Raw genomic sequence first — 23255 nt, 5'->3', positions numbered from 1 at the left:
CGCCAAGCACTTGTGTGACCTTTGACCCCCAAATACCTCGTCCACCGCAAGCATGCCAGTGATGCTAATCCTACGTAAGCGCAGCGCACATTCGCCCACGTCTAAAAGGTGCACTTAACCCCCCCGACCCCGTGCCGACCCCGACGTTGTCGACAGGCGCTGGGATCAGACGGGAAGCGTTTCTCACGTCTCTGTCGGCCGTGAACGCTTCGCGCCGCTGGTCCAAAGCATGGAGACGTGCGGTCTTTAGCCCCTCGGAGTCTTCTGATATCACGTAACCCCCCCCCCCTCCTGGCAGCTGTCTCCGCCGGGCCTGCAGGCCCACGTAGGAATAGTTCACATCTATCCTGTTACATAGCGTGGGTTGACAGAATTAGCCGGCTAGGAACTGGATACGTTGGAACGTCAGCGAGGGCGTGTTAATGGACGTTATGATTGTGACGCTCCAAACATGGCGAGGATATCAACATCAACATCAACACCGCAGCCGCCGAAGCGTTTCCGATTTTTCTATGACCCCCCCCCCCCCCCCCCCCCCGCCATGAAGCGTCTTGTAGTACTTGGGTGGGCAAACATTTGTGCTTCAGGGTCACATTTGTGTGTTCAAAATAGATGGAACAGTTCATTTGCAAAGCTTTGGGCTGTCGGTCGCGGCTTGGCATTGAAGAGGATTGACGTGGGACGGGAGATGTGAGACAATTTATTAATAATAAGACAATAGTGAGACAATTAATTAATAATGGTAACGATGACAATGACGACGACAACACTAATAATACTAACATACTGTAAAGTCTCGTTATATCGATATCGGATATATCGATAGTCCCGGTTATATCGATATTTTTTCGGACTCCCTTGAATATCGATATAACGAGAATTTACTGTATTTTACTTCAAGCGCCTTTCAAAGATGTTTGATCGGACACTGTGGACAAAGGCTCGAACCCAGAAAGATTGTCTTTACTGCCGGCAGGAGACGTAGCCATTTTTGATAGACGCCTAAATTCTGCAGCCCTCTGCCAAACTATTTATTGAGACTATATGCAAATTAAAGTGATACATTAGTAAAACATAGTTTGCTTGATTAGAATACCACACCCCTGAACGTTCTGAGCACCAGCAGCTGTAAGCAATAAAACAGATATTTTAATAAGTTGTCTTTTCCATGAACCGATAAATTTGTAACCTGGCTAAAGACTTACGGCTTTGTTTTTTTCTGCATCCTCAGGTTCTCCTTCGTTGAGCGGAACGGGGACCGTGACGGTTGTGGTGGACGACGTCAATGACAACGCGCCGCTTTTCTCCTCGTCCGACTTCCATACCACCATCGCCGAGGACGCCCCAACTGGGACCGACTTGCTGCTGGTGAACAGTTCTGACGCAGACATGGGCCGAAACGGTGTCATCAGGTACATTTTCAAAACCATGCATTGCTCATGACATTAACTCATTCACTGCCATTCACGAATGTATTCGGGAATTGGAAATATGACGTAGAGCGCCATTCCCGAATTAATATGGACTGTTTTTCGTTGTGTTTTACACACGGAGCGCCACAATGAGTGATGTGTCGTTGGCGTACGAGCCCGTTCTCCTAACAAGAAAATGGCACCCGACTATTTTGGTACTCTATTCCCCGCCCCCAGTCTTCGGTTAAAGCCACGTGATTGGTCAAGAACGCACAGTGGGGGGGTCGGGGGGTTAAACATTAAAGAGACAGGCAGACGACAGCGAGAGATAGTGATAAAATGGATAGAAAACAGTGAAATTTGGACTCATTTCAACTTTGAGTGTAGTGTAGTTTTAAGGCTTACTTAGTAGAAAATGATGTTTTATGGGGACCTGGGAACGGATTATTCTCATTTTAATGGTTTCTTATGGGAAATAAATATCCCATCAAACAACCCACACAAGCCATCTGTACACTAGATGTAAAAAGCCATCAACCCAGCTAAACAGAACACAATTGATGAGGAACAAGGTAAAATGATGGCAGAGAAAGCACCTACATGTTCCTCAAGATGGTGAAAGTAGAAGGCTACGTTCCTCACCAAGTGTTTAATGCTGATGGAAGCGGCCACTCTATTCCATCAAGCCATCAATGACCTTCATAAAGGTAAATAAAACGACTTTATTATATAGTACAGTTTATTTCTTTAATTATAATACCATAGCATATTTATTACGCATGAAATAAGGTATATTTTGTGTATCAATGAAAAGGTTTCTTCAGCCGTCATCTGTACTTCTTTGAAGGTGTCGGACATTTCGCTTCATATCCAAGAAACTTCGTCAACAAACTAGTCTTTAGTTTGCTGACAAAGTTTCTTGGATAAGAAGCGAAACGTCCGACACCTTCAAAGAAGTACAGATGATGTACCACTCCTGTACGACTCCTGTACGACTGAGAGCTTAGACAGACGTATATTTTGTGTAGTTTTAAGTCTTAGAAAATTAGAAAGTAGAAAATTATGTTTTTTATGGAGATCCGGGAACGGATTATTCTTATTTTAATGGTTTCCTATGGGAAATTAATTTTTGGGATACACACTTTTCGCCTTAAACACTGTCTGGGAACCAATTAAATTCGTTAGCTAAGGTATCACTGCATTCAAATCCCAAACTATGAGGCTGAAATTCAACGCACTTGAGCGATATGGTGACTTTCCAGCTTCCCTGGTGGTTTGCTCCTCCAAACCATCTGTCTAAAACTCCACCATTTCTCAATAAAGTTTTTGCCCACAGCAACTCGTCGGCCTCTCAAGCCGGACGTTGACTCAAGTCCTCTTTTCTCTCGGCACGCTTGGGGGTAATCCCGCGTACTCCTGTTTCCCAAAACATTTAGTAATGAGGATGTTAATCGTCAATGACAGTACGAGGTGTACCCATCGGGGGGTTCCGGGGGGGCTTTTCATGGAGACCGCAACCAGTTACCGGCAGTTAGTGGTTGGGGTTCTCACAGTCCGTTAAGATGGAGTTTGGGGTTTAGGATCCGTTGAGATGTTTTCATATTTTGCTGGGGAGTTTTCACACAGAAAAGTGGGGGGGTGCTTTCGTAAGGAATCGATGAGAAGGTTTCTTCAGTCGTCATCTGTACAAATTTGAAGGTGTCGGACCTTTCGCTTCTTATCCAAGAGGCTTCGTCAGCAAACTAGCATTTTTTGCTGGTATATTCGGCCCTATATATATCCCTCATGTCCAGACGTGGCAGTGCCAGACTCTGCTATGATTGGTTCCTGCTCTCGGGGGGCGGGGGGTGCAGAGGACTATGCCCTGCAACTACACTGATTATATCTATTGTCCTGTCTGAGTATGGGGTCTACGACTGGCCTGATTGCCCCATTTGCTCTGGTATCACCTCATCAGCGTAACTAAGCCTATGTTGCCTAATAATAATAATAATAATACATTTCATTTATAAACTCCTTTCAAAACTCTCAAGGTCACTTTACAGCCACAGGATATGTTTTTCTGTGGGTGAGCAGCGGCGGCCACACGCGCTAGCGTTCACTCAACCTGGAATAACTCAAACAGATAGAAAGCTAGCTAATGTGTAGCTAGATAGCTAGCTAATATGTTTCCTGACTCAAATAGCTGGTTAGCTAGCTATATAGAGAATGACTTTAATAGGTAGCCGCTTACAGTACCATACAATAGTGTATACTTTTAGCATTCTGTTGTAGGAACGATCCCAATTGAACCTCACCCCACCATGGCGATTTAGTGAAGGGTTTTGCTGTTTTCTTTCGCTAATATTTTAACCTCATTATCATCAAATGAGTGGTTGCGAGCTTTTAGGTGCAAAAATATCTATATTTAGTTAGCTGACGAAGCCTCTTGGATAAGAAGCGAAACGTCCGACACCTTCAAAGAAGTACAGATGACGGCTGAAGAAACCTTTTCATCGATGGACCACTCCTGTACGACTGAGAGCTTACACAGACGTTTCATCAGGAATATTTCAAGAGTACGCAACATCATATACATTTATATACTGCTCAAAAAAATAAAGGGAACCCTTAACTCAGTCACTGCCAGACAATGTGCAACAATGTGTCCACTCCAGTGCCAGGGTTTTTGTCATTGTCACTCAAAATATTGAGTTTTAATGTTAGTAAGGCAAAAAGTTCATAAGCGAAAGTGTTCGTAAACTGAGGTATCACTGTATTTATTTTGTCAAACAAGCCTATATCTACTGCATATACTGTACAGTGATACCTCGGTTTTCGACCATAATCCGTTTCAGAAACCTGTTCGAAAACCGATTTGTTCAAAAATCGAAACAGCACTTTCCATTAAAATCAATGTAAAAAATCTTAATCCGTTCAAAGTCTGGAAAACAACTTTTTAACTATTTCATCGCATAAACCGGATAAAAACGTAATAATAGAGCAGTTCATGTGTAAAATTCTATAAAAACAAACTTATTTTCACCAATTTTCTCTCTGCCACGGGGCGTGTTGGCACCTATCCCAGCTGTCTTTGGGCAAACACAGGGCACACTAACTTTTCAAAGCATCCTCTGCTTGCTTTAAAATCATACTATTCAGGAGATCTTAACCAAATATGTCAGCATTTTCGCAAAAATAAAACAATATCAATGCGTCGGTCACAATGAGGAAGACGTGACATATAAGGAAGCAGAGGGTAGTGGAGTGATGCATTCAGGTACACTCAGTTTGGTTGAGAACCAAATTTCGGTTGTATACCGGGGCATAAAAAAATATGACATTTTTGGTTTAAAACCGAGTGGGATGAGAACCGAGACGTTTGAAAACCGAGGTTTGACTATATTTGTATAATAATAAACACGAAGAGCACAAACACTGTGTGGAACTCATAGTTTGGTCTTTTGAATCAGAAAGCATTTTAAATGGCATACAGCACTTAATGAAACAAATGCCAGTATGTGCCGTGTCCTCTTATTTCCACCTTTTTTTCCGCACTCTCCACCATAACAGCTACAGTTTGACTGGAGGCCACGGACAGTTCTCCATCAACCCGGCGACCGGACAGATTATCACCAGTTCCCTGCTGGACCGAGAAGAGCGAGCCAATTACCAGCTGCTGGTGGTGGCGACAGATGGAGGGCAGCCGCGGGGCCTGTCCAGCTCGGCCACCGTGACTGTGACGGTGTCCGACATCAACGATAACCCGCCGCGTTTCCATCACCACCCTTACGTTACCCACATCCCAGCATCTACAGTGCCAGGTAAACCTTTACAATGCTTTGACTTGCTTCAAGATTCCCAGGTGTCCCTTCATTATCCTAATGCCAATTCAATAAATACTGTACATCTATCATAACTATAATTAAGTCTAGAACGATAAGTTAAGAACGATTGTTGGAATTGCACGTTTGTGTTGAAAAAAAATCTATTAAAAAAATCTATTATTTATCTATCATTGTTTTCAGTGGCCAGGGTTATTCATGTATCTATCGATCTATCAATCTGTCTATCGATCTATCGATCGATCGACTTACCTTCCTACCTACCCACCTACCAAACAACCAACCTACTATCCTACCTACCAACCAGCCAACCTACTATCCTACCTATCAAGCTACCAACTTACCAACCTACCTACCAATCAACCAACCTACCAACCAGTCTATCAACCTACCAATCTACCAATTTACCAACCTACCAACCAACCAATCTACCAACCAACCTGCCTACCTACCAACCAACCAACCAACCTACCAACCATCCAATCTACCAACCTACCAACCTAACAATCTACCAACCTACCAATCCACCAACCAATCAAACTACAAACCAACTACGTCTGTGTAAGCTCTCAGTCGTACAGGAGTGGTCCATCGATGAGAAGGTTTCTTCAGCCGTCATCTGTACAAAAGTGAAGGTTTCGGACGTTTCGCCTCCTATCCAAGAGGCTTCGTCAGCGAACTAAAGTCTGACTGGTCGTATCGGCCCCATTTATATATCCCTAATGTCCAGACCTGGTGGCGCCGGACACAGCTATGATAGGTCCCTACTCTCAGGTTGGGGGGGGCGCGGGACCCCCCCCTGTGGCCCCACTGATTGTTCCTACATTCCTGACTAACGATTGGCCTATTACACCCACTCCCCCCGGTATCACCTCATCAGCATAACGACCCTCATCAGCATTGCGAAACATATCAGGAGAGCACTCACTAACTGTGGGTACCCTCAGTGGTCATTCAACAAATGTCAGAAAGAAAGAATAGCGAACGAAACCAATAATTCTCAAGATTCTAAAAGGAGAGGAGTAGCAGTACCGTACATTGCAGGAGTTTCTGAAAAATTACAAAGAGTCCTTTGGCAACATAAAATTCCTACTTATTTCAAACCGATAAACACGTTAAGGCAAAAATTAGTGCATCCAAAAGATAGGCTACCAAATGAAAAAACAAAGTAATGTAGTTTATTCCATACATTGTAAGAATGAAAATTGTCAAGAGCAGTACATTGGGGAGACTCAACAAATTCTCAAAAAAAAGACTTTATCAACATCGCAGGGATAATACTAGTGGGCCTCAATCGGCAGTACATTTGCACCTAAAAGCTAGCAACCACTCATTTGACGACAATGAGGTTAAAATCTTAGCGAAAGAACATAGATGGTTTGAAAGGGGGGTAAAAGAGGCGATTCTTATAAAACAACAAAATCCTTCATTAAACCGGTCTGGTGGTGTGAGGTTCAATTTGGATCGTTCATACAATAGCCTGCTCAGGCAAAACAGGTTAGGCAACTTTCGCAATGCTGATGAGGGTCGTTATGCTGATGAGGTGATACCGGGGGGAGTGGGTGTAATAGGCCAATCGTTAGTCAGGAATGTAGGAACAATCAGTGGGGCCACAGGGGGGGGTCCCGCGCCCCCCCCCCAACCTGAGAGTAGGGACCTATCATAGCTGTGTCCGGCGCCACCAGGTCTGGACATTAGGGATATATAAATGGGGCCGATACGACCAGTCAGACTTTAGTTCGCTGACGAAGCCTCTTGGATAGGAGGCGAAACGTCCGAAACCTTCACTTTTGTACAGATGACGGCTGAAGAAACCTTCTCATCGATACAAACCAACTACCAACCTACCTACCAGCCAACCTACCAAACAACCAACGTACCAACCAACCAACCAACCTACCTATCTACCTACCACTCTCTCTGTTTCTCTCTCTCTCTCTCTCTCTCTCTCTCTCTCTCTCTCTCTCTCTCTCTCTCTCTCTCTCTCTCTCTCTCTCTCTCTCTCTCTCTCTCTCTCTCTCTATATATATATATATATATATATATATATATATATATATATATATATATATATATATATATATATTCTTTTCCTATCGGCTTTTCCCTTCAAGGGGTCGCCACAGCGAATCAGTCACCTCCATCTTCAGAGGTATGATACACATATTTGTTTTGGCCAAGCTTTCACGTCGGATGCCCTTCCTGACACAACCCTCTGTATTTATCCGGGCTTGGGACCGGCACAAGAAGACATATGTCCCTTTGTGGCTACAGAACAAGCAACTCACTCAGTAAAAGGCTCCCAAACACAAAATGGTCATCAGCACAGCAACAATATATATATATATATATATATAGAGGCTCTATGTATTTAAAAAAATTGTCGTCCAACAATGTCACAACTTGCCATTCAAATGTTTCAAGTGGAAAGATTCTGTGTTTGCAATTTGTAACCAAATCATCGTTACCGCATATATGGTTAATTGGCAAAATTGAAGGGAATGTGTCGTTTCCTGTCTTTTAATGAGCCCTCGCTATGTGTGTCCAGGGTCCTTGGTCTTTGCTGTTACCGTCACCGACGAAGACTCTGGATCCAACGCCCAGTTGCACTACTCCCTGATGGGACACAACTCTGACAAATTCAAGATCGACCCTATCCGAGGTGCTATCACTGCCAACGAGAAGCTGACCGGGACCTCTGAGGTTACCCTCACGGTTCGAGTCAAAGATGGCGGAGTCAGCCCCAAAACTGACACGACCACCGTAACAGTACGCTTCGTTAACGGAGGAAACTTTCCAATCATCAAGCTAAAGGAGCATGCTTTCACCTTCCCTGAGAGCCAGCCGACCAATCACCTCATCACAGCCGTGACAGGCTCTTCCAGGAGGGGCGGGCCGTTATCCTACTACATCGCAAGTGGTAACCTGGACAACGCCTTTAACATTGACCAGCTGTCCGGTGACCTAGTCATCAGGCATCCGTTGGATTATGAACACATTCAGAAATACGTGCTCTGGATTGAGGCCAGAGATCAAGGTTTTCCACCATATTCGTCGTATGAAAGAGTGGACATCACTGTGCTGGACGTCAATGACAATCACCCAGTGTTTGATAAGGATCCCTTCCATGCTGAGATACTGGAGAATCTATCACCTCAACGGGTGCTAATGGTCCCTGCTATCGATCTTGATAATGGACCAAATGGGCAGTTGGAATATGCTATCATTGATGGAAACAAGGAGAACAGCTTCAGTATCAGTCGTGCCACCGGTGAGATACGAACCACCAGGCCACTTGACCGTGAGAAGGTGGCCCAGTACCTTTTGAAAGTCAAAGCCACCGACCGAGGACTACCGCCTAAAAACTCGGCAGTCCAAGTGAAAATCAGTGTGCTGGATGTAAACGACAATGCTCCGCGGTTTTCAAAGATCTTTAGCGCGACCGTGGCCGAGAATGCGCCCGTCGGTTATACTGTCACGAGAGTCACCACAACTGATGAAGATACTGGAGCTAACGCTGTTAGTCGTTATTCAATCACAGACACCAGCCTTCCATTTAGCATTAATCCAAACACAGGGGACATCACGATCAGTAGGCCACTCAACAGGGAGGACACAGACCACTACATTGTCAAAGTGTCTGCCCACGACTCTGGCTGGACAGTTAGCACAGATGTCACCATATTCATAACGGATATCAACGACAATGCCCCCAGATTTAGTCGTCCGTCCTATTACCTTGACTACCCTGAGCTGACTGAGGTGGGCTCCTTGGTAACGCAGGTGTCCGCCACTGATCCCGATGAAGGTTTCAATGGCAAAATATTTTATTTTATTCGTTCCCAGTCGGAGTATTTCAGAATTAACGCCAGCTCTGGAGAAATATTTGTGAAGCAACAGTTGAGATATCTGAATTCGACAAGCTCCAGCAGTTTGAACATCAATCGGCAGAGTTTCATCGTCACGGCCTCAGATCGTGGGCGCAAACCCTTAATGAGTGAGACGACAGTTATTGTGAATATCGTTGACAGTAACGATAATCCTCCCGAGTTCGATTCACCAAGCTACTTCACTCCTGTCACAAAAAGTGTCAAAGTTGGCACCAGACTACTAAAAATTGTAGCTTATGACAAAAAAGACTTTGGCCTCAACTCTGAAGTTGAGTACTTAATTACAGGCGGTAACAGCTCTAGTAAATTCAAATTAGATAAAACGAGTGGGTGGCTCACTGTGTCATCACCCCTCATATCTGACACAAACAAGCTTTTCCTCATGGATGTCGCAGCTAGCGACAGAGGAAACCCACCTTTGTCCACACAAACAGAGGTGCGAATCGCCGTCACGGAGGAAAACCACCACACACCCGAGTTCTCGCAAAGCCAAATCTCAGCCACAGTGCCTGAAAGCCTCATTGTGGGAACAGCAATAAGGACGCTGTCAGCCAGAGACAAAGACAAAGAAATGAATGGCCTTATCAAGTATAATATCACATCAGGAAACACAGAAGGGTTGTTTACATTGAACGGCAAAACAGGGGTGTTATCCCTAGCGCAGCCTCTGGATTTCGAGGAAAAGCAACAACACGAGCTGAAAGTTTCGGCTACAGATGGCGGTTGGATTGCAAAATCCAGCTATGTGACTGTCACAATTCACGTGACTGATGTGAATGACAATCCTCCAATGTTTGATCCGGACGAGTACTACCCTATCGTACAGGAGAATGTTCCGAGTGGCACCACTGTGGTGAAAATGAATGCCAGTGACCTTGATTCGGGAGCTAACGCAATCATGGCTTATGTCATACAATCATCGGACAGTGACCTCTTTGTTATTGATCCCAACACGGGCACCATCACCACTCAGGGCTTCTTAGATTATGAGGCTAAACAGGTCTACCGTTTGACAGTCAAGGCATTCAATGTCCCAGACGAGGAACGCTGCAGCTTTGCCAATGTCAACATTCAGCTAAAAGGAGCCAATGAATACGTACCCCGCTTTGTCTCCAAAGAATACTACTTTGAAATATCTGAAGCCGCTCCAAAAGGTACAGTGGTTGGGGAAGTTTTTGCAAGTGATCGTGACCAAGGTGACGACGGAGTTGTCTACTACCTAATTTTTGGGAAAAGCAGGAGGAAGGGCTTCGGCATCAACAAGCGTACAGGTCAGATTTCTGTCACAGGTGTGCTGGACCGTGAGAAAGAGGAAATGATTTCACTTAGAGTGATGGCCAAAAACGCCGGGGCTATCCGCGGTGCAGATATTGATGAGGTTTTTGTGAACATCACAATACTGGATGCCAATGATCCACCCGTCTTTTCTCAAGAGTTGTATGACGTGCAAGTGAGTGAAGGTCTCTCACCTGGTGGTCTGGTTACATTTGTGAGTGCTGAAGACTCAGACTCTGTGCCAAGCTGGAGCCGATTTTCATACTCCATCGCACCGCAGTTGGATAAAATGGTTTTCACCATTAACCCTAAAACTGGCCAAGTGTCTGTTTCAGCCGTGCTCGACAGAGAAACAACTCCTGTGTATAATCTAACCATTCTAGCTGTGGATACTGGCACACCACCTTCTACAGGAAGCGCCACGCTGATTGTGAACCTGGAAGATATCAATGATAATGGTCCAAGTCTGACAACCACGTACGCTGAAGCAATGGAGAACCAGAAATCCGGGACTGCGGTCACTACATTAACAGCTTCCGACCCAGACTTACCGCCCAATCAAGGACCTTACAAATACAGTCTTCTGAGCTCTGCCAACAGCTATTTCAATCTAAGTCCAGCTGGAATGCTCACCACAAGTCGGGAGATTGACAGAGAACAGATGAGTGACTTCTATCTCTCCATCCTGATCAAGGACTCTGGTGTACCTCAAATGTCCTCCACGGGAACCATACATGTCAAAATAAATGATCAAAACGACAACCCTTCAGAGCCAAGGTCAATGGAAATCTTTGTTCACTACTTCGGAAATATATTTCCTGGAGGTTCTTTGGGTGATGTGAGACCCCAAGATCCTGACATCCAAGACAGGTTCCACTGTTCCCTCATTCCACCTTCCTCTGCGCTGTTTAATATTCCTAGTGGAACATGTAACCTCAACTCAAAAGCACGTTCAACAGATGGAAATTTTGAATTAACCGTCCGAAGCAGTGACGGTGTCCACGGCCCAGTCAGCAACACAGCACGGGTCCTTTTCATGGGCTTCTCCAATGCCACAGTAGATAACAGCATTCTAATCAGGCTCCAGGCTCACGGAGTCCGAAACTTCCTCACCGAACATTACCTCAGCTTTTTACGCATTGCTAACTCTCAGCTAGCGGGACTGGGCACAAGTGTCCTGCTTTACGGTGCGTTTGAGCTCAACAACCAGACTTTCTTGACGGCAGCTATCAAACGAGGACACGGACAATACGTGAACCCCAGTGGTGTGGCCACGTTCTTCCAGAGTATCAAAGACATTTTGAATCGACAGAGTGGTGTGCAAATAGATGCTGTGGACCACGATCCATGCACACGGAACCCATGCCAGAACGGGGCGAGCTGCAAGAGACGTCTCACTGTTGGACCTGATATGAAAACAGAAGAAAGTGTTCCGGTGATCCTCGTATCCAACCATCCTCTGCAGCCTTACGTTTGCAGCTGCCGGCCCGGATACACTGGAGCTGCCTGCGAAACGGACGTCGATGAGTGCCAGCCTTCCCCTTGTCACAATGGGGGTACCTGCCATAATCTGGTAGGGGGTTTCTCCTGCACCTGTCCTGAAGGTTTCACTGGCATGGCATGTGAGCGGGACGTCAACGAATGCCATTCCAATCCCTGCAAGAATGGCGCACTGTGCCAGAACTTCCCCGGCGGCTTCAACTGCCTCTGCAAATCCGGATTTGCAGGTACGACACACACGCGCAGAGCCACAAGGTTTTATTTATGAACAAGCGGTCACTGAGACTAATCAAAACATAGTAGGGATATAAGATCCACTCCCATACAATTTTACTGACTCACAGACACACAGTCCAAAGAGAGGATTTCCTTATAAGTAATAACTACAGTCGCGGGATACGTTTTTTCTGTAGGTGAACAGTGGCAGCCACACGCGCCAGCGTTCACTCAACCCAGAACTAACTCAAAAAGATAGAAAGCTAGCCAGCTAGCCAATCAACAGCCAACAGATACCTTGCTAGATAGCTAGCAAGATAGTTATACAGCCAATTGGTAGCTAGCTCGTCAGCTTGATAGCCATGAGATAGCAAACAGATAGCTAGTTGGCTGGATATCTGTTAGTTATACTCGCCAAAACCAGTTTAAAGGACAACCGACGCCTCCGGACAAGTTCTGTCCATAATTTGTAAAATCACTTCAAATGACTTCTGCTGGCCGTATTTGACAAAGATTCTACCGCATATAGCTATATTTTACCTTTTAAAACTCGCGCTGAATATTCAGAAATTCTTGTTTTCGAGTTGATGACGATGCCTGACATGACGTCACTGAAGGAACGCCCCTGACCGAGAAAGCGACACACAATGCAATTTGGGTACTGTGTTTGGTCTGAAAACTTCGTGTTGATGGCGAAATTAGAAGGAAAACTACATAAATAACGCGATGGTGAATCATTGTGTTTTGCACCAAGACTACTATTTGATACTAGTTGACACAAATTCCCAGCAGACAAATCAGCCCTTTTACAATGGAGCTTGGGCGCCATCTTGTGCATTTTCTGGGACGCTACATTGCTGTCATTGACGGCCGAATTGAGGACTTCTTTTATGGATTGCAAACATGTATGCTTTCCTCTTCAGAACTATTTGAATCATATTCATAACTGGATGAGTAACAAGAAAGTATCTTCTCCGAATCTGAAGCCATTGTTTTGATTCTCGAGCAAGGCGAAGACGTCTTGGCGTGACGTCACGAACAAGGGGGCGGGACCTTCTGAAACTCACAATTTCCGGGGTCATTTTGAAGTAGTTTTGGGACACTTTAACTCCTTTTTATTGGTGTTTTTCATTTGACTAAAAATATCAGCCTGCGTGTTTTGGCTATTTTAGATGCTATCAAACCTTTTTTCTGATGTCAGTTAGGAAACCAAAAAATGGTGTCGGTTGTCCTTTAAGACTGCTCATTAGGCGGTTGAGGTATCACCAGAATATCAGTCAGCATGGACGGACGGCGGCGTGAAGCTACAAAGTGGAGTCTGGATCACATTGTATCGTGTGATTCCACAGAACTGACCACACACGCAAAAACAAACACACACTTTATCCAACTGTGTAGCGTATGATCTACTAATCACGGATTTGAGCGCTTGACAAATTGGCAGCTTTATACCAGAACCAATCAGGCCTTTTTTTTATGTCGGGGAAATTAATGACCACTCAGACTTGTTAGCTTGGCCAAAACTAGGAGCTTATTTTAATTGCACTTATTCAGAACACACATTTTTGATAGGGGCTCATTGTCCAGTCGTCACATCTGAAAGACATTTTCAAAGCAAAGTAATCCCCCCCCCCCGAGTCCCGGTCATTACTGTCCATTTTTATTATGACAATAAAAAAATAAACCCGTCTTTTTGGTTTCATCAAGATGAATGAGCCTCCTGAGGAAATGCACCTATTGACTTACAGTAGTTTGCATGCCCGCGCCGTGAACTTTTCACTTCCTGTTTTCACCCGCTCTCCATTGAATACGTTTTGGTCAGGATTTATCGCCGTAGGCGTACTCGCAAAACTTTTAGCGACTGACAACACAGTCCAAAGAAAGGATTTCCTTATAAGTAATAATCATAATAAGAATAATAATACATTTCATTTGAAAGCGCCTTTCAAAACGCTCATGGTCACTTTACAGTCACAGAATAAGTTTTTTTCTGTGGGTCAGCAGTGGCAGCCACGTGCGCCAGCGTTCACTCAACCCAGAAGTAACTGAAATAGATAGAAATCTAGCCAGCTAGCCAATCACTAGCCAACAGAGACCTATCTAGATAGCCAGCCAGATAGTTATATAGCCAATTCATAGCTAGCTAGATAGCTAGCGCATCAGCTAGATAGCCTATAGATAGCAAACAGATAGCTAGTTGGCCGGATATCTGTTAACTATCTGCTAGCTGGCTATCTGTTAGCTATTTAGCCAGCTGGGTGGCTATGAATTAGCTATCTAGCTCGCTAGCTGGCTGTCTATTAGTTAATTAGCTAGCTATCTGGCTATCTGTGAGCTATCTACACACTACACACATGTACACAGCTAGTTAGCTATCTATTAGCTGCTTTGCTGGTTATCTATTAGGTATTTATTAGCTATATGGCTAGCTATCTGGCTATCATTGGCTATTTATGAAGCTAGCTAGCCAGCTAGTAGCTGGCTATCTAGCTGGCTGGCTATCTATTGGCTATCCAGCTAGCTATCTATCTATTAGATATCTATTGGCTAGCTAGTTGGCTGGCTATCTGTTAGCTATCTATTAGCTGGCTAGCCGGCTATCTGTTAGCTATTTATCCAGCTGGCTGGCTATCAATTAGCTATCTAGTTAGCTAGCTGGCTGTCTATTAGCTATATAGCTACCTATCTGGCTATCTGTTAGCTATCTACCCAGGTAGTTAGCTATCTATTAGCTGGTTAACTTGCTATCTATTAGCTATTTATCAGCTATCTGGCTATCTATTGGCTATCTAGCAAGCTAATAGCTGGCTAGCTAGGACCATCTGCCATGCGCCGTTCCTGCATGTGCCTTGTTGTCCGTTACAGTGATTATAAATGTCACATGTCTGAGTCCCATTGTTATTATCAATGTCACATTCCTCATCTTTTGACGTTTATGGTGCTTTCCCGGCGCTTTTTATTTTCAGCATGTTCATATTAGATGTTTGTCTTTCAGCACTGCAACAAATTGACTTTGTCCAAGAGTAATTCAATCTTGCGTTGGGTCTTACGAGTGAGACCAGTTTTCTTTTTATGAATATCTCAGGAGGCTTTCGGATCAAATTAAACGGAACATTTAGATTTGAAGGCGGGAGAAAAATATACGAGAGCATGAAGGGTAGTATGAAATGTATTATTATTATTAGTAGTAGTACTACTAGTAGTAGTAGTAGTAATAGTAGTAGTAATAGTAGTACTAGTACTAGTAGTAGTAGTATCTAGTTAGCTATATAGCTAATAGATATAGAATAGAATAGACTCAACTAGATATATTTGAGTTACTTCCGGGAAGAGTGAACGCTGGCGGGAATGGCTGCCACTGCTCACCCGCACAAAAAAAAATCCTCTGACTGTAAAGTGTCCTTGAGAGTTTTGAAAGGCGCTTAGAAATTAAAATGTATTATTATTATGATTATTATTATTGTTATTAGTATTACTGTGTACAGACGCTCCCCACTTATGAACGAGATACGTTACGAGCGGTCGTTCGTAAGGTGAATTTGTTCGTAAGTTGCTCCAGTGCTAAATTTTGTATGGAATGTCAAACACTGAATGGGGAAGTATAAAATACAGACCAGTCGTCAAATAAATTCACACCTACTGTAGTACGACGAATTATAGCATTGGGTCTGACTGACTGAATGATGAGCTAGCAGCCATTACTTTTTGTGATGCATCGCGTCCTCCTGGAGCGTCAACTGGGAAGACGGATTTCCTCCCCGCCCACATACTCTACACAGCCAATCGTAAGCGAGCTCGGCGGATCAAGGCCTGAACTCATTGGCACCACTTCAGTATAGCCGCTGATTGGTCAGCCTTGGTGTCCGTCGCGTCAACATTGACAATCTCCAATGTGTCAAAATCTAACTTTCAACATCTCTGTCCGAACATTTTTTGACATAAAGTACCCGCAAAAATGTTCGTACGTAGCGTTATTCGTAACTGTTCGTAAGTTGGGGAGCGTCTGTATAAAAATAAATATGATTATTTGTTCGACTCAGAATGGGTCAATGAAAGCTTTGTGCAAGTCAGCTTGTGGCTCATGTGTTTTCCAGTATTTTTCACCACTGCATCCGTGTTAACGTGTGTTGTCTTGTGAAACCAGGAAAAACATGTGATGCCATCATCAATCACTGTGAGTGTAACCCATGTTTTAATGGCGGCTCCTGTCAGAACCGAGTGGATGGATATTATTGTCATTGTCCATTTGGTGAGTAAGACAGAAGACAACGTGAAAATGTATTTGCCGCCCCATTCCATTCATACCATTTTTCAAAGCTCAAAAATTCTTTTTTTGATCACATACAGTGATACCTCGGATTACGAACGATTTAACTAACAAACGTTTCGCCTTACAAACGTTAAATTGGCGAGAATATAATCTTGACATACAAACTATTTTTCGGGAAACACGCGAAGGTGCCACAATGAGTGATGTGTCGTTCACGAACGAGCCGGTTCTTGGAGCTTCTGAAAATGGCAGCCGGCTTTTTTCCCCTCTATTCCCCGCCCCCAGTCTTCGGTTAAAGTCGCACGTGATTGGTCAAGAGGGGACTAACGCAGCAGTGAGCGGGGGGAGGGGTTACAGAAACAGAAAAACACACACAAATGGGAGACGACAGAGCTTGAAACTAAAAAACAAAAGTGGAAAAAAAACAAAAGTGAAATGGTGAGAAAATGGATAGAAAACGCAGTGAAATTTGGACTTGTTTCAACTTTATTGATATTGATAGTTCAAAAGTAGAGTGTAGATTGCAAGGTTAAAATATCCCATCAAGCAGGCTCCACAAATTGATTCAAAAAGCTATCCATTCCATCAAGCCATTAATGACCATCACAAAGGTCAATAAAACTACTTTATTATATAGTACAGTATATTTTTTTAATTACAATACCATAGCACATTTATTATACATAAAATAAGGTATATTATGTGTAGTTTAAGGCTTATTTAGTTGAAAATTGTGTTTTATGGGGACCTGGGAACAGATTATTCTCATTTTAATGGTTTCCTATGGGAAATTAATGTTTGGAATACACACTTTTCGCCTTAGACACACTTTCTTGGAACCGATTGAGTTTGTACTCCAAGGTATCACTGTACCTTGAATATGATCCATCATTTGCTTGTTTAATTCTTCCGTTTTTGTCCTCAGGGGTTTTCGGTAAACACTGTGAGTTGAACAGCTACGGCTTTGAGGAGCTTTCTTACATGGAGTTCCCGTCGCTGGACCCCAATAACAACTACATTTACATCAAGTTTGCCACCCTGAAGAACAATGCTTTACTCATGTACAATCACGATAACCAGACCGGAGACAAGGCAGAGTTCTTGGCCTTGGAGATCTTGGAAGGACGGATGCGCTTCTCCTTCAACTTGGGGAGTGGAACATACAAACTGATGACCATGATAAAAGTGTCCGACGGGCAGTTCCACACTGTCATCGCCAGGCGTGCTGGGATGGTAAGCCTAGCTGCTTTAATGGGACGCGTTTGAGGTGAAAAGCGACAGCTTACTTACGTAAAAGGACCAAGAACATAGACTGAACGCAGAACGTTAGTTTATGTCCTTGAGGTTTCATGGCGACATGGCAGCCAGCTTGTTGTTTGCGCCATCAGATAATTCCAGTCTCCCAGACCACTCGTAGCTCGGTTTACAACATCCACGGTTTGTAATTAGCATTCTATTGCTCGTTTCTGATTTACCATACAAGGATTTAAAACAGCACGAAAGATTGAAACGGTTTCTCTTGAATGAGAGGCTTCACCCTGCCAGACATGCCGTGGCAAGAAGAGAAAAATCCATCCAAGCTCTTGTCAAAGCATTTATAAAATAGGCGTCCCAGTAGACTGGAAATCTCTCCCACAGAGAATTGGAAATTTCACCGGGGGCACCTGGTAGAACAGTTACTTTGTTGATTTGTAGGTCGTGCAGAGTGATCGTTTGTAAAGACATATGCCGACTGTGGAAGTGGATGGAAAGAATAAGATCCCGTATTTTGCAGATTACAAATGTCAAGTGTGTGGCAACGAACCAGTCGGAGATTAGCCTGAGAAGTTAATGTACCACTCCATACGTACTTTGACTCTGGGATATGTCTCGTCAAATATCACTAACAGACTCAAATGCACAAAGTATGTTGCACCAAGGGCCAAACTCCCGTATTTCATTGACTTGGCTTCTTGTTGCGTGATTCCACTTCATAGTCCAGTGGTTCTTAGAGAAAAGTCAGAGAGAACGTCAGAGACTCCAGACAGAGGTGGTTTGGACATGTCCAGAAGAGCGAGAGTGACTATATCGGGGAGAAGGATGCTGAGCCTTGAACTGCCAGGTAGGAGACTGAGAGGAAGACCAAAGAGGAGGTTTATGGATGTTGTCAAAGAGGACATGAAGCTGGTGTGAGAGAAGGTGATGCACAAAACCGGGTTAGACGAAGAACACTGATTTGCTGTGGCGACCCCTGAAGGAATAAGCCGAAAGGAAAAGAAGAGTCCAGTGGTTCTTAATCTTGTTGGAGGCTGCTAACCTCACCAGTTTCATCTTCTCATTCACCGAACCCTTCTTTAAATGACTGTGCCCACTAACTGCAGACTAGACTGAGGGGTGGACCCCTGCGGCGGAGGATCCATCGAACCCCTGAGACCAACTCACCGAACGCCTAGGGTTCGATTTAACCCACTTTAAGAACCATCAATGACTATGCCCACTAACTGAAAACTAGACCTCTGTCGCGGAGGATCCACCCTGAGACCGTGTCACCGAACCCCTCGGGTTCGATTTAACCCAGTTTAAGAACCTTCAATGACTGTGCCCACTAACTGAAATCTAGACCTCTGCCGCGGAGGATACACCCTGAGACCGACTTACCTAACCCCTAGGGTTCGATTTAACCCAGTTTAAGAACCATCAATGACTGTGCCCACTAACTGAAAATTAGACCTCTGCCGCGGAGGATCCACCCTGACACCGACTCACCGAACCCCTCGGGTTCGATTTAATCCAGTTTAAGAACCACTGTCATAGTCACAACTGAAAGTGTTATCACAATCCTGTTCTGGAAAAAGGATAAAACCAAGAAAAATGGACCCACAACGACAAACCCCCAAGTCAGCAAGTAGCCTGAAAACAGATTTTGACAAATGAGCCTTTTCTATGGTTGATTTGGAACAACAACTCATTCCTGAACTCTTGATTGGTTGGACTGTTAGAACCAGGTTAAAACAAATAAGAATCAGCATGAACCACAGTAGAGACCGGCTACACGGGTTCTTCCAAAAACAATAGGCCGCAGTGGTGCTCTCCTCATGTTCCCTCAGCCACACACAAAAGCACTGGGGACAATGTTTCAAAGGCTTTCCGCGGAAAGATAAAAACACATCTCCGAGACCGCAGCAAGACAAACGATTGTGAGCAGCGTTTATAAAGCTTAATAGCCTTTGATTGCTCCTGATTGGTTCCTAAAATCTTCACACGGTTCGGACAGTTTTTACTGTTCGGCAAAAGGGGGTCACATTGTTGTGCGTGCGCATGTGTGGTAAAAACGGAAACACGTTTGGGTCTGTGGACGATTTGTGTCTCCCAGACCCGTGTGGTCCGTGTTTGCTCAAGATCCTGCATGGCCGCAGGGTTGGTCCTTTCCATTTTTGCTGCACTTTCACTCAGTTTTGGGCGCTCATTATTTTAGTAATTATCAAGTCATTTTCTCACAGAAGCACAGAGCCATGAGCCCATCTGTTTACTGTTAATAGTGAGCATTTTAATGACACCCTCTTACATTTTCTGGGTAATCACCAAACAGAGCTGGAAACCATTGGTCCGCAATGGGTGGTAGGTAGAAACCATTAAAAAATAACTATCAGCAGCTGCTGTGGTACCTCTCCTGAACTATTTGCTTCTGTGGAACCTATCTCAACTTCTTCTCCTTTGGGATTTTCCCTTCAGGGTTCGCCACAGCGAATCAGTGTCCTCCATCTAACCTGGTTTTGCGCATCCTCTGCTCTCACAAAGAAGCAAATGTCCCCATTGTGGGACGAATAAAGGTTTTCTGATTTCTGATTCTGACACCAGCTACCTTCGTGTCCTCTTTGAACACATCCATAAACGTCCTCTTAGGTCTTCCTTTCGGTCTCTTGCCTGGTAGTTCAAGGCTCAGCATCCTTCTTTCCGATATAGTCACTCTCTCCTCTGGACATGTCCAAACCATCTCAGTCTGACTTTGTCTCCAAATCCTCTAATATGAGTTGTCCCTCTGATAGACTCGTTCCTGATCCGATCCAACCTGGTGACTCCCAAAGAAAACCTCAACATCTTCATCTCTGCTATCTCCGGCTCTGCTTCCTGTCTTTTCTTCAGTGGGACTGTTTCCAGTCCAAACACCACCGTTTTATACATCTATCGATGGAACCTATCTCTACTATTCACTGACCTATGAGTGGGTTTTGTACTCTTTCTGATAACACAAGAAAAGACCAAAGACCGGTCAAATGGAAACATATGATCGATTTCAACCGTAGTGATTTTGGCATTTCGGGGAGGAAAATTTAGCCTGGGTTATAAGATGGAAGTTATGGCGTCTTACACATTGTGATTGATTAGCGACCGATCCAGGCTATGGTCTGTCTTCTGCCCGATGTTAGCTGAGATGGATCGATGTCCAAATTTGGAACGACGGTCATGTTTCGCGATGATATTTAGTGTTCAGTGTCAACTCTTGGCATGTATAAATATTAGAATCAGAATCATCTTTATTGGCCAAGTGTGTAGAACACACAAGGAATTTGTCTCCGGTAGAACACGCTACACTAGTATCATCATAAGAACAATTGAGGCACTATACAGTTCTATTAAGAATCAGAATCAGAATCATCTTTATTGCCAAGTATGTAGAACACACAAGGAATTTGTTTCCGGTAGAACACGCTGCACTAGTATCGTTGTCAAAAAAACTGCTAAGTGGCACTATACAGTTCCATTTTGGCTACTGTTGAAAGAGTTCAAAGAGTTAATGGCTTGGGGGAAGAAGCTTTTTAAATGTCTGCTGGATTTGGTGTGCATGGATCGGTAGCGCCTGCCTGAGGGGAGTAGCTGGAAAAGGTGGTGGGCAGGGTGCGGAGGGTCCAGTAGGATTTTCCGCGCCCTAGTTTGGATTCTTGCAGTGTGCAAGTCCTCGAGAGTGGGTAGGGCGGTGCCAATGATTTTTTCCGCCGTCCTAACTGTCCGTTGAAGTCGGATTTTGTCCATTTTTGTGGCGGCCCCGAACCAAACGCTGATGGAAGAACACAGGATGGATTCGATGACAGCCGTGTAGAAATGTTGCAGCACCTCCTGTGGCAGGCCATGCTTCTTTAGCAGCCTCAGGAAGTACATTCTCTGTTGGGCCTTTTTCAGGATAGAGTTGGTGTTGACCTCCCACTTCATGTCCTGGGAGACTGTGATTCCCAGGAACTTGAAGGTCTCAACGGTTGACACCAGGGAGTTGGATAGTGTGAGGGGTAGCTGTGGTGATGGATGTTTCCTGAAGTCCACCATCATCTCAACTGTCTTGAGCGTGTTCAGCTCCAGGTTGTGACGGCTGCACCAGAGCTCCAGCTGCTCCACTTGTTGTCGGTACGCAGACTCGTCGCCGTCTTTGATGAGACCGATGACCGTGGTGTCGTCTGCGAACTTTATGAATTTGACAGCTGGGTGCGTTGAGGTTATGATTTGGGTTACTGTTTCGAGAGTTAATGGCGACCGGGGAAAAAGCTGTTTAAATGTCTGCTGGATCAGTAGCGTCTGCCTGAGGGGAATCGCTGAAAAGGTGGTGGGCAGGGTGCGGAGGGTCCAGTAGGATTTTCCGCCCCCTTGTTTGGATTATTTCAGTGTGCAAGTCCTCGAGAGTGGGTAGGTCGGTGACAATGATTTTTTTCTGCTTGTGGAATGTGGCAACACTGTTGCCTGACCCAAATTATTGTGATTAAGGAACCTGCTGACAGGCTTGTTTGTATTTGGGATGCTGCACACAAGACCCGATTGTGCACTGCTTTGGATTCGTTGTCATTTCCAAGATTTGTTACATGCGTACAAACCAGAGATTTTGTTTTATCGGATTTGTCTGAGAAAGATTCCCCCCCCCCCACTCGTACGTGACTCACAATGTGTTGTCCCGCAGGCCGCGTCGTTGACAGTGGATCTATGCGGTGAAGACCACGAACCAGGTTATTGTGCCGTGAGCAACGTGGCTGTTCACACCGACTGGTAGGACAAAATCAAATACACATGAAGTTTTGTTGTACTTTTTTTCCCCCCAACTACTATGCAGTTCAACTGTATTTGCTAATATATATATATCAATAAAAATATAGATTTTTTTTATGTAAAACTCACCAAAATATTTTTTAAAATATCTATTTTATTTAAAAAAATATATAGCTTTTTGGGGTAAAATCTAAATAAAAATATAGATATTTTTATCTTAAAATTACAAAAATATTTTTAAAAATATCTATTTTTATTAAAAAAATATATAGCTTTTTGGGGTAAAATATAAATAAAAATAAAAATATTTTCATATAAAAATTACAAAAATGTTTTAAAAAATATCTAGTTTTATTTAAAAAAAAAATATATATATATCTTTTTGGAAAAATATATAAATATAAATTAATAATTAAATAAAATATACATTTAAAAAATGATATCTTTTATATAAAATATATATAAAAAATAAAAAAATATTTAAAAAATATCAGTTTAAATAAATAAATAATATTTTTTTCTTCCCCCAAAATTATTATGTGTATATATTTCTTGTGATACTGATTATGTGTATTTATTTATTTAGTAATTTAGTTATGTATTTACTTATTTATTTGCCGAAACAGGGACAATATGGTGACGGGTAATTGTGGGTTTCCTTTGTGTTTTCAGGATCCTGGACGTGGAGCCCAATCGTCTCTCAGTGGGTGGCCTTGGGTCAATGGAGTCCGTCCTCCACCGGCACGGTCAGATTGCCAGCCATGACTTTGTCGGCTGCATCATGGAATTGGCCGTCAATGGCCGCCCGCTGGAGCCCAGTCAGGCGCTGGCATCGCATGGCATCCTTGAGAGGTTCTGCAAC

At 43.9% G+C, this 23255-nt stretch overlaps 1 protein-coding gene and 1 long non-coding RNA gene across 2 annotated transcripts in view; one reads left to right on the top strand and one right to left on the bottom strand.

Moving 5' to 3' along the window:
- fat4 (FAT atypical cadherin 4) overlaps window positions 1-23255 on the top strand; it is a 135836-nt gene that overhangs the window by 99918 nt on the left and 12663 nt on the right. The window contains exons 7-13 of the mRNA XM_088991181.1: window positions 1232-1412; window positions 4965-5215; window positions 7785-12128; window positions 16262-16366; window positions 17313-17620; window positions 22308-22393; window positions 23066-23245. Of these exons, the coding sequence (XP_088847307.1) occupies window positions 1232-1412; window positions 4965-5215; window positions 7785-12128; window positions 16262-16366; window positions 17313-17620; window positions 22308-22393; window positions 23066-23245 (5455 nt within the window). The remainder of the gene's footprint in view (window positions 1-1231; window positions 1413-4964; window positions 5216-7784; window positions 12129-16261; window positions 16367-17312; window positions 17621-22307; window positions 22394-23065; window positions 23246-23255) is intronic.
- Window positions 935-23125, bottom strand: LOC148902548 (uncharacterized). The gene is made up of 4 exons (XR_016114315.1): window positions 23000-23125; window positions 22291-22390; window positions 1206-1378; window positions 935-1126 (listed from the first exon to the last, which is right to left on the bottom strand). It is a non-coding gene; the product is annotated as an uncharacterized LOC148902548 (long non-coding RNA).

This window comes from Hippocampus bargibanti, linkage group LG02, assembly GCF_051943395.1.
Source record: "Hippocampus bargibanti isolate YZ-2025 linkage group LG02, ASM5194339v1, whole genome shotgun sequence".
NCBI lineage: Eukaryota > Metazoa > Chordata > Actinopteri > Syngnathiformes > Syngnathidae > Hippocampus > Hippocampus bargibanti.
This window is presented reverse-complemented; position numbering and strand designations above follow the sequence as displayed.